The sequence below is a fragment of the Megalops cyprinoides genome, chromosome 18, assembly GCF_013368585.1.
Source record: "Megalops cyprinoides isolate fMegCyp1 chromosome 18, fMegCyp1.pri, whole genome shotgun sequence".
Classification (NCBI taxonomy): Eukaryota; Metazoa; Chordata; class Actinopteri; order Elopiformes; family Megalopidae; genus Megalops; species Megalops cyprinoides.
The window spans coordinates 19,754,564-19,770,824 of record NC_050600.1 but is presented as its reverse complement, the minus strand read 5'-3'; the positions used below and the strand labels follow the sequence as shown (position 1 = coordinate 19,770,824).

Genomic DNA, 16,261 nt, shown 5'->3' with positions numbered 1-16,261 from the left:
CTATAGTTTTGTTTTTTTCTGTTATTATTATCTCATTATTGTCTGTTATCGTTTCTTTGAAAATTAATAACGGAAGCGGTCGTGCTGTAGTGTATCAAATAGCCTAATTAAATCGTTAAAGATAACTTTGTTCATAGGCCTACTTTATCACAATATATGCAGTGACTTCGCTAGTTAGTCTTTATCTGACAGTTAACTACCTCCATTATTCTCTACATTATCTGTCTTTCTCTATCTCTATACACAACGTTGACAAATCCTACCTGTAAAAAGTATTCTTTGTCCAAATGTCTGTGGAGCCGTCCTGCCCCCAAGTGATGACATATTGCCATAAGCATTTCCCTTCATTGAGTTTTTTGTGTCGTCCCTGTCTGTTGTTGGCTGCACAACCTTACTGATCAGGGCAGCACCAGATAACCTCACTGCTTAGGTCTGAGGGCAATGTGACCAGTGTATACCGTGGTAGTGGTGCTGTCACTTGTCGTTGCCATGGTCGCAGGGTTGCCACGATGTCAAAGCTTAGTTACTCGAATGAGCTTGGTGTCCGCTGCAATAACGTTATGTTTACCACGTGTGACACACAATGTAACAATATGTATCATCTGCGTAACGTAACATTTTGCCAAAAGCGATATTTGACTAGATGGATAGATGATCATCTCAGACAATGAGTTAAAATATTACAAGGATCTGCAAACAATGGAGTCAGTTTACGTGAGAGGGCAGAAATGTCTTACCTACATGTAAACGTTCTTGTCCTGTAGGTCTATACATGTTTGTAAAATCATCAAGCCTTCTTAATAATTGCAAATATAAAAAGGTTTCCATACCCCCCTTCAAAAAAAGAAGATATTTAAAAACACTCATAAATAACCCAAATTTATAATCCGAGCCACAAGTATTTGAATAATAATAATAAAACTCGTTAACGTTTGTAGGGTTTGCTGGGACGTTAAATCGAATGTATTTAACTTCGACTGATTTATGAATTGTGTATTATTGCTGCTGCTGATTTTTTTTAGCGCATTATTTTGTTTTGAAACAACTGCTTTTTCTCTTGAATTAAACTACCTTAAGAAACTGTAATCGTAAACTATTGATAAATATTAACGTTTATGTAACGAAATGTAAAAATATTCCCGTGGATTTTTGTACATCGCATAGGACGTAGACTACAATTTTAATTTGATCAGGGTAGACAGCAAGCGGTTTTAGTGAACGAATAGTTTCACTCCTGTGATTCCAGTTTCTGTCAGTAGGTGGAGACAAAGATTATTTTGTTATATTATTGTCTCTTATGGTCAAATAGTGCAAATGGACTCGCCCATAAGCTTTCCACTCTTGTCAGTCACCATGGTGGCACAAAGCAGCAAGCCGTGGCGGCCTCATCGTCTTTTTTAATGAAAAAATGGATATTCCGTTTTGTATGCAGTTTCATACATTTATTTGCTTACAAATTGCCTGTATGGGTAACCATATACTGATAAGAATTCGCCGGTTTGCTTAGACGGAATCTTGGAATTGATTAAAGAGCTGAGAGAATGCAGAAGAAAACTGACTAGCTAGCTCCAGCTGGCTTTTCGTAGCGATTGAATTAACAAAGGCGGTTTTTAATTTAATTTATTATACTGAATTATAGCTTGCAAAGTGGCTTGTCCACATCAACCTGAAAGTCTTTTTATCTGGTTACAGCCTGAGCAAGAGATCAACTTGGCGCATCCCAAGGAAGTCCTGAAGGATTTTGAACCGAGGAAAAAATAAACCCCGAGGCTTTGATCTTGGCCTCCATTTGTGGAAGTATTGAGGTTAAAGACGATAAGAAAGTGTGGTCAGAGATAGTAGTTTATTTCCTTTGTCAATATTGGGACTAGGGAGATACGCGTTTGTACCTGGATTAGTTTTTCTCTCCCAAGAAGAATGGCGTCCTACGTGGATAACAGTTTCAGGCAAGCGGTGATGATGGACCCGGCCGACCGAACGCAACAGGTTTGAAACACAAGTTTTCTCAAATACATCGGTGCATTTTGAAAGTGACAGGCTTGCAGAATCTTAAACTGTTGACAGCTGGGATAGGATTTTTCGCAGAAATTGCAGTTTGATCGCTTATGGCGAGTTAGCAAGCAAGCTATCTATCTCATTTATCGTTCATGTGATTTACACTTACATATGGTGCTGAACGACGCCGTTAGCTAATTAGCTAATAACTAACGTTACTCCAAATTTGGAGTAGTATGACTTCTACTAATGTAAGGATCTTGATACACTACAGCAAATAGTAACGTTAGCCATCCAACCAACTGGCTAAGTTGTTAAATTGCTATGAACAATATTTAGGGAATTTATGTAGATAACTAGACTAGTTAAGCCAGTAACGTCATCTATTTGACGCACTGTTTTTACACACTAGTAATTCGTGGTTCTTTTTTTCGCAACGACCGGACATTAGCGGGAGCAAAATCCCACTGTAAGCGCTGGATTGTCAGCCACTTGCAAATACCCCATCGTTCTCTAGAACTTTCTCCTTCATGTGGCGAGTTGGTCTGTGTATACATCTCCATGCGCTGCACAAGATGCATGACGCTAACGTTGCTCGTTTTAACGCAAGCAGCTGACTGCCTAGACTGGCTATCACGGTGGAGATGCTGCTCGTCCCGTTGGCACTTGACTGAGCCATGTTAATTACAGCTAGGTACCTAAAGGATTCATCTGCAAATGTACCGTAATGCAAAGGCTGCCAATAGGGACCCCAATGTCCAAACAGAATTCCATAACTTGTGTATGTGTGTGTGTGTGTGTGTATGTGCGCATCTATGTGTATATATGGGTGTGTTTATGTATGTAAAACTGGGGTCTTTTGTTTTTAATATATGGACACAGTGTTGTGTGTTTGTATACGTCACGAACGTCAGTTGTATGACCTCATTTGGATGGCATTAAAAAAAACGCTGATTTCCACAGGGAAGTTAAAACACCAGCGAAGAGGGAATAGTCTGTGAAACTGTCCCACGGTTTAAAAAACAGATTAAAAGTAGTATGCCTGTCTATGTAAAGATAAGCTTAAACCAATTTTTCACCAGGATATTTTCAGAAATTTGTAGTCATTGTCATATCAATCTCAGAGTGTGTGTGACTCACCAAATTCACCTATTCATTCACTAGCAGTCACCGCGACGATTCTGGGAACATTCTCAAATCTTCTTTAAAGTGAAGTAAGCCTATTACCACCAGAGACATTACAATATCTTTTTGCTAATTCTGGACGGAAAAAATGAGCTGATAACGATATATCCCCAGAAATAATTGTGTCATACAGAGGGGAAAAAAACGTGTTGAGCACGTAGGCTCCGAAAAGGACTCAACACACCTGTTGTTGCTGTTGCTCTTGAGTAGGCTAACCTAAAAAGTTAGCATACACAAGCAGTTTAAAAGCTGTAGGGGATTCATTCCATCATTGAAGCATGCAAACAGAATAGAAACAATTTACACTGAGCATGTTTTACTCATTTAAATGCAGCTTGATCTCCATCCTCAAGGTTTTCTTGATTTTTTTCATTATCAGAATTAAACTGAAACATTTTTTTTTTATTTCAATGAGAAGGGTCAAACTGGGGTAATGGTAAATGCAGCAAATCCATTCTAACAAACTGGTAGATCCAAGTAGATCTGTACAATTCCCTCATTCCCTGCCTTACTGTGCCCAAACGCTAAACATGTTTGATGTGTTCCGGTACCTATTGAAACGCTAATGGTAAGGATGGATCATCCGTCACACACTTCACCGAGCTGCAGAGTGTACTTCCTGCACTCATATCCTCATGAAGCACATTTTTTAAAGCATACTTAATGGACACACAGTTTACAAACTCCTTTGAGTTTTTGCGTTCATATGAGAGCCCCTTTTGGGAAAGTGGGCCTTTTTAATAGTCACCCACCCAGTCTTGTGGTAAATTTATGTACTTCACTTTGGTCATTAACCGAGTAACAGCTGATACTTTGAATGGTATTCGTTAGAGCATGATATACAACCTTCCTGAGCTCATCCTTGCATTTTCCAGCGATTGCGTTATGACTACAGTCTGTTCTTGTCGAATAATAGACCTCTAAATCTGTCTTTCTCTGGCAAAGTGTCTTGGCGGCAATCGCGCCAAGTAACGCTTCAAGTGTGTTTTGATACTGTATTGTCTTTGATATTTATGGTTGTTCTCTGTGGCCCAGCACCAGTGGCATTCGAGTAGAGATGGAAATATTAAAAGTGGAAGAAAAACATATTGTTTGATTTAAAAGATTCTTAACTTGCAGGTGCAATTCATGTGTAGATTAGCTAGATACTGAGAATAAATTGAGTCTCTAGAGTAACTGAAATATTTTGTTCAAAATACAATTCACATACATATTTTGGCTCTATCATGACTTGGACCGATACTCAGTATTACAGTAATATAGTGTTCTGATTGGCTAAAGATTGTGCAAGAACTTAATCTAAAAGAAGTGCCATATTTACTGTCAAAACCATCATTTGTTGCTGGTAACCATGAATAATCAGCATTACCAGTGCTCCAGAATTGCTTACAATGTATTGAAACAGGGTTTTAAGTTCTGTGGGTGGCTGACGCTGACACCATTACTTCATGTAGCCTATATCCCATGCCGTTTGCTGCTGGTCTATGCAACATTTCCATCCAGCAAGTGCAGTTCCTGTGTATTTTCTGTTGTGAGCCATCTTTCAAGCTGGCTTGCACTACCTCTATCTTCAGCCACTCTGTTACTGGTACTGTACTGAGAGTTTCCAAATTGTTCGTGTGAGATTTTTTCTTCTGGCTCAGTGTATGTGTGTGACCAGCAGGACGGTACGTGAGTTAAATATGTGCGAAAGATAATGATCGATCAATCTGAATGTGGAGTAATGGACAGCTTTTCAGAACAGAGTGCTTATTGTGTAGCCATTAACTGAAATCTGCAGGACAGGTGATATTAAGTACATAAACATACATTGAGTGATTATCCTGAGTGTTGTCACGCTGTCACAATGATAAGCTGCCATTCATGATCAAAAGAAAATGTGGAAAAAATAAGATGGACATACACCCTTCACAATTTTTTTCCTCGGTGTTTCACTTTGACAATACATGTTTATCATGTTGCAGTTTACTTTGCAGGCATGTGGTTATATTAGCATTTTCCAGAATTTTCATAATCTGCCTTCTTGTACATGGTATTGTTTTTTTCAGTCACATAGAACATGAAAAGTTGTGATGGTTTTAATGGCTGTAATGGTTTTAATATGTGTTGTATCGTATTTTTAGTAACTAGCTACTTTATTCTCTTAGGTTATTCAGAATATGCTTTGTTTGGTTTTTTTTTTAATGTCAAGCAAAAAACAAAACAAAAACAGTAATCATCAGGGGCATTGTCCTTATTTTTGTTGGATGTTGATGGTTGATTTGTTTTAAGCGTTACTTAACATATGCCTCTCTGTAATGGACTGCATACGGTCTCGTTAAATTGGCTGCAAGTGCCACCAGTCAGCGTGCGGCACAAGCCCTTGTGACGCTGAAGTGCACTCAGAGGGAATATCAGCACATCCGCACTGCCATTACGACTCCAATTACTGTCGGGAGAGAACATTGAATTTGAGTGCAATACATTATATCTGTGTTTTTCAGCGCTGGCCAGATTGACAGAACGCTCTGAGGCCTTACCATTAGCTAAATGTGTTAGATTATGTAAATAATTAAATAAATCGGGCACCCCTGCCTACACCTCTGACTGCACCCCTATGCCCCCCCCCCCCCCCCCCCCCCAAAGGCGAGGGAAAACTCATGATAGTGGCACAGATGGGGGGGTCTTTTTATGCCTCACGTCTGATTGCAGAGGCGAGACGTGGTTATCACTGCACATGACAACCCTGCCGTGGTAATGTATGGAGACAGACTGAATGCGTTTCCACTCTGCGCTATTCGAAAAGCAGGAGGTGTTTAAGTGGAGCTGACATGCATTTGCACACATAGACTGATGGAGCCGTTTGCTTCCCAGATGAAGTGAGATGTGAGCCGGGCACGCGGGCCTGGAAAACCCTCCTGCCTGGTGCGCCGCAGCGGGAGCCTGAACGTCTGCCCGGTGTCAGTCACAGCCGAGCGGGGCCGAAACATGTGCTTTTCCCACTCCTCCGCGCACTTAACTGTGTGCTTCAATCAGGCTTCCAGACAGGCAGAAAAGCTCGAGTTGCTCCGCGTTGTCACTTTCAGATCACTCTCGGTGGCGGATCTCCGCTGCGCCGTACCCTTGAGATCACAAAGCAATCAGACGGTAGTCTGTAACAGAGTGTGTTATTTGAGAAACACCATTTCACACGTCCGTCAAGCTCCTTTGTGGCACGTTTCCATACGAGCTATGCCCTCCAGCACTGAAGGTGTTCTGTAGAATTGCTTCATCCAGGGACTCTAAGTAAATAAACAGTGTGATACGGTGCAATGGAGATTGCTGTGCCGATCACTGAGTTGAATTATGGAAAAACGCATATGTGTTAAGTGTCATAAAAAGTGCAGAGGACTCTCTGATGACGGACCGAAGTCTCCCAGTGACTCGGAAGGAGAGTCGCTAAGTCGGCATCGTCTTCTCCCCCCTCACCCGCTGATGCTGTTTATCCTAATGCAGCTGGCAGGCCGCTTAGTGGATTAGCCAAACTTTACTGTAGTATTTTTAACTCCGGGGAACCTATCATTCATGCCCCCTGATGGAACCGGCATGGATTTAGCCATCTAAGAGGCTAATCCAGCTCTATCAGAGTTTGGCAGACGCGCTGGGCCTGCGGGGGGGGAGAAGGTGCGGGAGTGGGAGGCTGGTGCGGGGGTCAGTCGGTGTGGAACGGTGGGTGTGAAGCACATGTTTCGGGCCCCGGGTGGTTTGGCTCCGCTTCCTGGTGTGGGGACCCCTGGTTCTCCCCGCTGGCTGTGCGGTAGCTATAAAGAGGGTGGGGGGGAAAGATGTCCCATGACCCCACTCATTGTTCAGTCTGTCCACTCAGTTGGCCCAATCCTGACTGAGTGTGATAGATCTTAGGAGCAGACAACTGTAACTTCCTTTTCTTGGTTGTGTTGTAGTAGGTATAGTGGGAAGGACCTGGCTTGTCACATGAGTGGGGCAGGTGTGAGCCTGTGTGAGCACTGTCGTAGATAAGTTAACCTCACCTAATCTAACAAGGTAGTTAACCTGAACTCAGTTAAAAAAAAAGGCAGTTGTGTAAATGGCTAATATGCAGAATATGCAGAATATAACCTCTGTAAGTTGCTCTAAATAAGGACATCAGCTGTAATAGGAAATCTGGGCTTCTTTTAGCCCTTTGCCTTACGGTTGGGTTATTTAGCAGAATGGATTTGGTGTTTTCATTTGTAAGTAACGGGCTATGGCTCCTGCTTGCTTTGAAGTTCCTTTCTGTTCTCGCATGGAAAGTGTCTGAGGAGCGCTGACGGAAAAATGGTTTCACAGAGTGAGTCCTTCAACAGTTGCAGTCACATGGCCAGCGTATGTCGAATAAAGAAGCCCTTTTCCTTTTTCAAACCAGTGCTGAATTTCACCGACCGACACGCGTTTAGACTTTCCACACGGTAACCGAGGCTAACGTACATGTGTTCCACGAGCGACTCCTCGTGACCGCAGACTGCATACCGAGCCCCACACTGGCCCCCGTTCCACACGCCATACATGAAATTAGGCGAATGCATCTGTGCGTAATAGCAACCTGCCATCTGAACACTCTGGAAAAGATGATTTGTTGAAGACCAAGCCACTGAAAGACCCAGTTGTTGGCTGAATGAAATTGGATCTCTGTTCAAAAATTCAAACAGTGCAATCCGCAGTTCTCCGTCATTACTGGCCAGTTTCCGGGGCAAGTAAACATAACAACTAGACCGTAGCAGTAACAGTCCTCCAGCGGCAGATTTGAAAGTTAAATGAATTAGTTCCCGGGACGCGCATAGGTCGGAGGAACGAGGTGCCACTGTGAATGCTGGCTGTTGACTGGCGGTGGGACAGAGTTAACGACAGCACAAGAACGCCCTGTTCTTCCCGACGGCATCCAGCACGAGGACTGCATGGGACAAACCTGCCTCCGGACCTTCCCGGTGCTCACAGAAACCGACCACCCGCTAACACTGAGCTGCCTGTATTTCAGTCTGTAGGTCCCTGAGCGTGGTATAACCAGCTGTGCCACAGTTAGGAAAAGTCAAAGTAGTTCTCGATTTGAAAACACTGGTAGTGAACATGGACGTACTCCTGCCGATGGTAAGCCTGTGTTACAGGATGCATGCATTTGTCTCATTTTGAAAGTAAATCATCTTGCAAAAACAACAAGCATGCCTGTGTTGAGCTGTGAGGCTTAGGCTGGACTAGACAAAATGGAGGAGTCGAGAAGTTAGCTGTGTGACTACTGTAGCCCTTTTGATTCTGCTTGTGTGGCGAGTGACTGGAGCTGCTTTCAGCTTCTCAGCCCAGAGGTGCACCACGTCTTGCACATAGAGGGTGCTTTCAGGGGCGCATTAGTCTGTTTCCTTTTTGCATTAACGTGTTTTTCTAAAACAGCGTCCATAGGTTTGACTGACACAATGAGCATATCAGAGGAAACACTGGAATATTTGAAAAGACACTTCTCTTCATTTGCTCATTTTCTGCCAGCACAGAGAAATAATGCTCTGTTGTTGTCTCTACTGCTGATTTCAGATCAGTACAATCTCACTGTGCAAAATGTATTGTATAGTGATGGTGTCCTATAAAGAAGGGAAAACATAAAAATCAGAACCACTTATTTTCTCAGTTTTGGTCTTGTTTTAGGCATCAAGATGTCAAAACTCTTTGCAACTCAGCCTGCATCCTTTAACATTAGATATTGACTTTGTGATTTTTACATCTCTTTGGAAATGCTTTTATTGCTGAGATAAACTCGCATATCACATCATATCACATGCTGTGTGCATTATGCGGCTTAGCGTGTTTGTATTTCTCAGTACTGTGACATCATGTCGTCATTCTCTGTTCTCACTCTCAGTGGTATATGTTGCGTGTAGTTAGGGTTAGGTGTACCGTTAAACTTCAGTTAAAGAAACTGAAGAGTCAATTTCGCACGTGCAAATTGCACCTGAGCCTGAAGTCCTGCCAAACGCAGCAGTCGTGTCTGGTTAATCCCACGTCTCCCTGCAGTCCTCAGAATCAAGGCAGGTATATTTATGAGTGGATGAACTGCCTGATCAGAAGCCTTAGTCTTCTGCAGAGCTGCTGTGTGCTTACTGGATTTCAGGCTTCAGGAAATAAACAGGACAGAGGCTTGAGGATATCAGACCCACAGGAGCTGTGCAGATCTGTATGATCAGTATCTCCAGCATCCTCTAGTGCCTCCCGCTCATAGAATCAAAGTATTAGAGGAGGCTGTCAAAGGCATGGCTTCTCTTCCTCTTTATCTCACAGAAACTGCAGTCAGCTTAGTTTTTACTGGTTTGTGCAGTGTTTGTATTTTGTCTGCTTATTTTTACAGCACACAAATGTTAGCCACCTCCACACTCTGGTCTGCTGTACTTACTCCACCATGAACACAAATGCTTCACCTTGTACAAAGGTGGCAGCTGCTACCCCAAACAGTTAGGTTAATTCTCCAGAGGTGAAGGTCTGACTCAGTGCTCAGTTGTTTGAACAGCAGTTAAAGCCGAAGCTGAGGACCTCACAATTGCGGGGGGACCATATGACTGAGATGTACGTGTTCCTTCGCCACGTTTTCCCATGGAACAGGGCATACTTCGTTGCATAAGAGGAGAGAGCACCTTATGAGATTAAGACGCTAATCAGCATGTCAAACAGAGACAGTGGCAAGCAGCCAGCGAGGAAACCACCTGATTGAGAATTGTATTAGAGAATTGTATGTTTGCAGCCCTATGGGCTATTGATTCACTCTAGAGCACCTGCTTGTGGCTTACGGTCAACAGAGTTACAGGCAAACAAGTTTTCTCAGATCAATGTCACGACAAGGAAATGATCTCTGTGAAAATTTGGGAAATCACAAGACCAATGCAAACAAAAGGATATTTTGATAGCACGGTTTGTCACGCGTGAAGGCTCGGCGGTAACACGAGTTGGAGGAGGGTGGGAAGGGGCACGGCGAAACGCGAGCTGCTTCCTTGTGTCACTTCCCGTGTTCCGTGCTTCGGGCCAGAGGTGTCAGGTTACGGCTGGGGCTGGACGCTGTCGGGAGTAATTGGACCCAAGGGTTTGCGTGACCCGCGGCCGGGCCTGCTCACTGGCCCCCAAGGGCTCGTCAGTAGATAGCGCTCTGTCCTGATTCAGTGTTTCTGACACAGGCTCACCTCCCCCATTTCTCCCCACAGGTGCGAGCTCCGGGTTTATCCAGTGACCGGGTGCAGCGCTCTGATTTGTGAGGCCCCCTTCACACCCCTCTCTCCCCAGCCTCGCTTTCTGGGACAGGCTGACCTCATTCTCCCCCATCGCCTGCTCGCTCGTCTTTCCCCAGATTGAACTCCGCTAGCCTCACACTGCCAAAGGCTCTCGCCTGCTGGACTCGTCCGCTCCGTTACCTCACCGTCCCTGCTGTCTCTTCACATTGCTCCGGTTCTGACTCAGGAATCGCAGTTTCCTCTCAGTCGCTCTGTAGAAGGAGCATTCACTGACATCGGTTCTGGTGATGCCAGCTGACTGGTCATCCGCTCTAAACTGGTGAGAAATCGCAGCATCAGTGATGCGCTGTAACCAGTGAGCCCTCTGCCCAGTGCGGTCAGTAGGAGTGCCACTCATTAAGTGGCCGAGGGCTGACACCGGTGGCTTTGGGCGCTCAGGCGTGAGGCTTCAAAGCCGCTTTCGCTGTCGTCTGCGTTAATCCGGCCTTCCCCTCTCGGCCTGCCCCTCCCGGCCTGTCCCGGGGAACATCCCATGCTTCCCTTATCCTTTATAAATTGGCTGAATGAGTACGTTCTCATACTCTCCTTCTTCATTAGGGGCTCGCTAAATGAACGCAGCAGTGCGTCTCATTACAACCCCCGGGAGGTCCACATTCCTGCAGATCATCTGCTTCTCTCAGCGCTGATTACCTGAAGCACACAGTCACCTGCGTTCATTTAGACTGATATTGATCCAGTGACATAACCGGATTTGGGAATGTAAACCAGAACCATCTCTGGTCTTGGGTACCCTTGGCATAAGCCACAGGAAAAACTCCTGAACAACTCAGCAGATCAGTCATATCTTTTCTATGCCCTGTTGTCTAATTACATGGCAATAATGTGCTCTGCTAATTATTTTGGTATTTGAGATCTGTTTTCTGTGGAATTTTTAAAAAGTATTTTGTCCCCATTCCAGCCCTGCAGCACTAAGAAGCCTGATCCCACACTGTGACATACAGTACCAGTTACTCCCCTGTTCACTTACCCAGAATGCATTTCCAAATCACGGAATGGGATCACCCACTGAGCATGCTCACATAATTGCATCCTGAGGGACTACAGGATACAATCAGTCAAGATATGTAGCAAAGCCTGCTGGTAGCCAGCAGGTATCTCACAGCATTGTGGGCATTACATTACATTACATTATTGTCATTTAGCAGACACTCTTATCCAGAGTGACTTACATACAGTAGGTTACAGTTTTATCCATTTATACAGCTGGATATTTACTGAGGCAATTGTAGGTTCAGTACCTTGTCCAAGGGTACAACAGCGACACACTAGCGGGGAAGCAGCCTTTTGGTTATGAGTCCTGCTCCTTACCACTACACCACACTGCTGTCCACACAAAAGAGCAAAGAGGCAAAGAGGCGCATTGGAGATGTAGGCATCGCATTTAGATAACTGTGTGTGCAAAACGTCTCAGTCAGTCAGTGTTTTCACCGAGTGCTGTGCACGGGTCATCCCCGGAGCTGCTATCTCTGTGATAATCTCGAGATTAATACTGAGCTGTAACCTTATCTGTTGACTTGGCTGCTGGCCCACTGCTAAACAGCAGCATCACTAAGTCATCACTTGGTCTTACGTAAGGAACATATACAGGGCAGGGCACATGGGCTATTCCTAGGATGCCCTGTGTCTTCTATCTCTAAGTGGTAGATGAGTTGATGAGATTTTTATGCAGGACGATAGGAGCCTGAACCAAAAGGGCTCAGGGCTGATGAGTAAGGAAGGATTTTTTTTTTTAGGGAGAAGCCGAGTTGCAGCGCATCCTTTACTAGATTCTGATGGGTTATTTATAATTTGTCCCCAGCAGTTTTACAGTGGATTTGCAAGCACTCCATCTTATGAAGAGAGACTGAACGGAGTTTATGGAGCTTTTACCTTCAGTACCAGTCAAAAGTTTGGACACACCTGATTAAGCTAATGGAAAACATGCATTCAATGACATGTTGATCTAAAGACTGGTGCTTAAAAACTGGAAATTTGTTTTTTAGACAAAGGTAAATCATGAAGTTGATATATGAATTTCTTTCCAAAAAAAAGTAGTTGTAAAAAGAATTTTTTGGCTATTTAAGAAGCTGAAATATAAGACAGGATTGCACTTGCTGTTCCATTTTCCTGGCTTTAGGCCTTTGTTCTTTCCTTCAAAGCACTGCAGGAATTTCAACACTCTCCCCATGCCCTTATCGCCCGGCTTACTGCTATGCCGTAGGTCAGTGGGTCATTTTATTGCCTAACAAACGCCCTTTTAAGTTAAACACTCTCTTAACACGTCTTGTTTAGGTGACCCACACAAATTCTTAAGGAAATGAGAGCTTATCTGCTTCACTGTAGCATACTGGGATAACAGGCATTGTCTGTGCATTCTAGCGCAAATGTAACACCTTAGTGATACAGCTGAACACTGGCCCACCAAAGCAAACATGAAATACTTCCATGCTCTGTTAGAGTTCTTTTCGCCATCCATGTCTCTGCTGGGAAGACTGCTGTCCTTCTGACATAGATGTCTCAAGTTGATATTGGTGTATAATAGTACATGAGTCAGTTTGATCATCGACTCATTCTGAGGCGTTCATCTTCAGAGGCCCACATTTGGAGGAGTGTCTGTGAGATGGGGAACAACACCACACCGCTCGTTTCTTTTCCCGAAGTGGCCGCGGCCCTCCGTTCGCGCCCTCCGGATTCTGTCACACCCGTGCGTCCCGGTGAGACGCTGACAGCAGATGGCTCTCGGGAGACGGGAGCGATCGGGTGAAGCTTTAGCAGACTGAGGAGAGGAGAGGAGCGGAGGAGGGTGTGAGGCCTGCTCCACTCGGAGGAGAAGGCAGCAGAGCAGCGTCTGCTCCAGGCCTGCCGCTTGGCTCGGAAATGGCACCGTAAGGCCCCATCCAGAAGGTTACAGTTTCAAATCCCCAGAATGGCATTGTAATTGCACCTAAATTGCTCCAGTATCCAGCTGTGTACATGGACGTGTGTGTAAAAAAAAAAAAAAACCTGTTAAAGCATTTCTCTCTGGTTAAATCCTTCTCCTAAGTCAATAGTATCTCAGTAAGTACTCGTAAAGAAGTCAATATTTGCGCAAATATTTGATATAGATGTACCATATTCCAAGGCTACCATTTTAAAGCTCTTCGTATCACATTGTGTTTAAAAAAGGATTGCACAGCAGTAAGGATTTGGCAAACAGGCATCGGGTCTGTGTCGTAAATCTCTTTCAAAGGAACGCCGGGAACATCTGTTAGTAATATTTCTGAAAGCGTATGGCATTATTTCTCTACGCTCTCCAGGTGTTTCCTACTGGCTCATGTCCCGTGTTGCAAGTCAGAAATGTATGGCCTATATATTTATTCTCTTAATAGTTGTATGTACTGCATTTTTTGAATGTGAGTGCATGTGCAGCACGTTAGTGTTGTAAGTTCAGGGCAAAGGTATGCTTGTGTGTTACTACAGGGGCAAAAGCGTCAGACCGTCAGCTACGTCCGCTCTAGAGTACTGTGAATGGACAGCGTATTTACTAATTTGTTCTCAGTGTATCTAGAGTATCTCAGTCAGCTCCATGAGGCAGAAAGTGAATGTTACCTAAATTGTTCTCTGTTGTACCTTTTGGAATGACCAGGTAACTGGAGGTGTGGAAATGAGCCCCTCTAATATGCTTCCAATGAGACTTAATTTTGGAGAAGTTGTTTTGGGCAAGTGTAGGAAATAAGCAGGCTGTCAGTTGTTTAATTTCTGGTGCATTTCCTTTTACAAATAATTAAAATGAACAATTCATTTAAATAGATTTGAAGTTCCATTTAGAGTTGAGATTAAGTTACTCAGTAGGATTTCTGTATTTTTATCTATATAATACATGGGCTTGGAATGCTGTGTTTATGCCTTCTGGAAACAACATGTTTTCCTGCAAGCTGTAAGCTAAATTGCTGGAAGGAGCATGTCTTTTAACCGGTATAAGGAAGAAACTGGTTTGTTGTTAAGCCTATCGCAGACCAGAAAACACCGTAAACAGGAAGTGCTCATTAAAACATGGATGACTCAAGCATGTTCACACATTTTACAAATTATCCAGAATTTGCATGAACAGGCTCACGCTTCTGGTTTATCTCTGTACAGCTTCTGTCAATACTGTTCCACAGTACCGTTGGCTTCGTGCTTTCAGACACAGCCTATGTCAGTCCTGTTACCTGGTGCTGTGGTCTCTGCTTTCAGACACAGCCTGTGTCAGTCCTGTTACCTGGTGCTGTGGTCTCTGCTTTCAGACACAGCCTGTGTCAGTCCTGTTACCCGGTGCTGTGGTGTCTGCTTTCAGACACAGCTTGTGTCAGTCCTGTTACCTGGTGCTGTGTTCTGTGTTTTCAGACACAGCTTGTGTCAGTCCTGTTACCTGGTGCTGTGGTCTCTGCTTTCAGATACAGCCTGTGTCAGTCCTGTTACCCGGTGCTGTGGTGTCTGCTTTCAGACACAGCCTGTGTCAGTCCTGTTACCCGGCTCCCTCAGATACAGCCTCGCAGGAATAAGAGGGTGCTCATGATTAATTCACTGTGTTCGGGGAACGGCTCCTGCGCGCATATACTGCATGATGAATAGCCCTCACACTATCTAGTGTTGAGATCAATTTGCAGGGAATATGAAGCATCAGGGAGCCCCTCCCTGGGTTCAGTGGAATGCCATTCTTAAGAGCAGTGATGACAGAGGTTATGAATTGTATATGGTGCAACCAGGGGCACCTTTGTGTGTTATTTCAGCACTGTATTAGAGGAACTTGCGGTTTTGGCGTCAGTAACGGCAGTCTTTGTAGGCCTGGAGGCCCATAGGGGCTGATAAAGGGTGACCTCTGACCCTGAGGCCTGGTTTCTGTGAACCCCTAGGGTAGTGTCGGAGGTCGCAGTTCCCCCGTCAGGGCCCTGAGTATATGGGTCCGACCCTGCAGAGGAGTTCAGAGGGAGAGCATACCTCACCGCGTCTGCTCTCCGTCACCAGACCCTCCCCTCCCCCCCGCTGATCGGGGGAGACTCACCCTCCCCTCTCAGCTTAAAGGGTACAGAGGCCAGCATCTCACAGCTGGTATCAGTAGCTGATCTCATTGTTACCACTTCATTGGTGGGGCATTATCTAATTAGAGAGTAACATCAAGCAAGCTGTAAAAAGGCAATGAGCATATGTACAGAGTTTTTTGATAGGCCAAACTCACTCAACATTACAGTACCAGTCAGAAAATAAAGACAGAAAGTTTAGACACACTTTTTGTTCGTTGTTTTTACCAATTTTTACATTTTAGAATTATAGTAAAGACATGACAAGTTCAAAATAACAAAAAAATATGCAGTGACTAAAAAAATTATAAAAAAATTTATACACCAGGATATTTACCGAGGCAAGTATCTTGCCCAAGGGTACAGCAGCAGTGCCCCAGTGGGGAATCGAACCAGCGACATGTCACTTATGAGCCCTGCTCCTCACTCTTACGCTACACTGCTGCCAACATCAATGACTGTTACAAGGCTGACTTAAAAATGCTTAGCATCGTGAATCAAACACACTGCTTGGGGTTTATGTCCTCATGGGAGCAGTGTAGGTGCCCTAACAGTTCTCCTGTGTCATTCTTACACTTTCTCTAATGTATGCAGGCCCGCCCAAAGGACCACAAAGCCATAAAGGTTTCCCAAACATAGCTGGCATTGAAGTGCATCCCAAAGTGGTGCAGCTGACGGTAACATCTCACAAGGAAGTGAGGATTTCAGACGCAAAGCGGTTGATTTTTTTGACAGCACAGTCATTAAGAGAGGAACAGACAGCCCCGCGTGCCTTTGTTTCTTGTGTCA

General features: G+C 44.3%; 1 protein-coding gene across 3 annotated transcripts in view; it reads left to right on the top strand.

The window, feature by feature from the left end:
* Nucleotides 1–1,538: 1,538 nt before the first annotated feature.
* LOC118792934 (rap guanine nucleotide exchange factor 2-like) overlaps nucleotides 1,539–16,261 on the top strand; it is a 91,506-nt gene continuing 76,783 nt past the window's right edge. For all 3 annotated transcript variants that reach the window (XM_036550798.1, XM_036550799.1, XM_036550797.1), the window contains exon 1: nucleotides 1,539–1,986. In XM_036550798.1, the coding sequence (XP_036406691.1) occupies nucleotides 1,918–1,986 (69 nt within the window). In that variant the 5' untranslated portion in view covers nucleotides 1,539–1,917. The remainder of the gene's footprint in view (nucleotides 1,987–16,261) is intronic.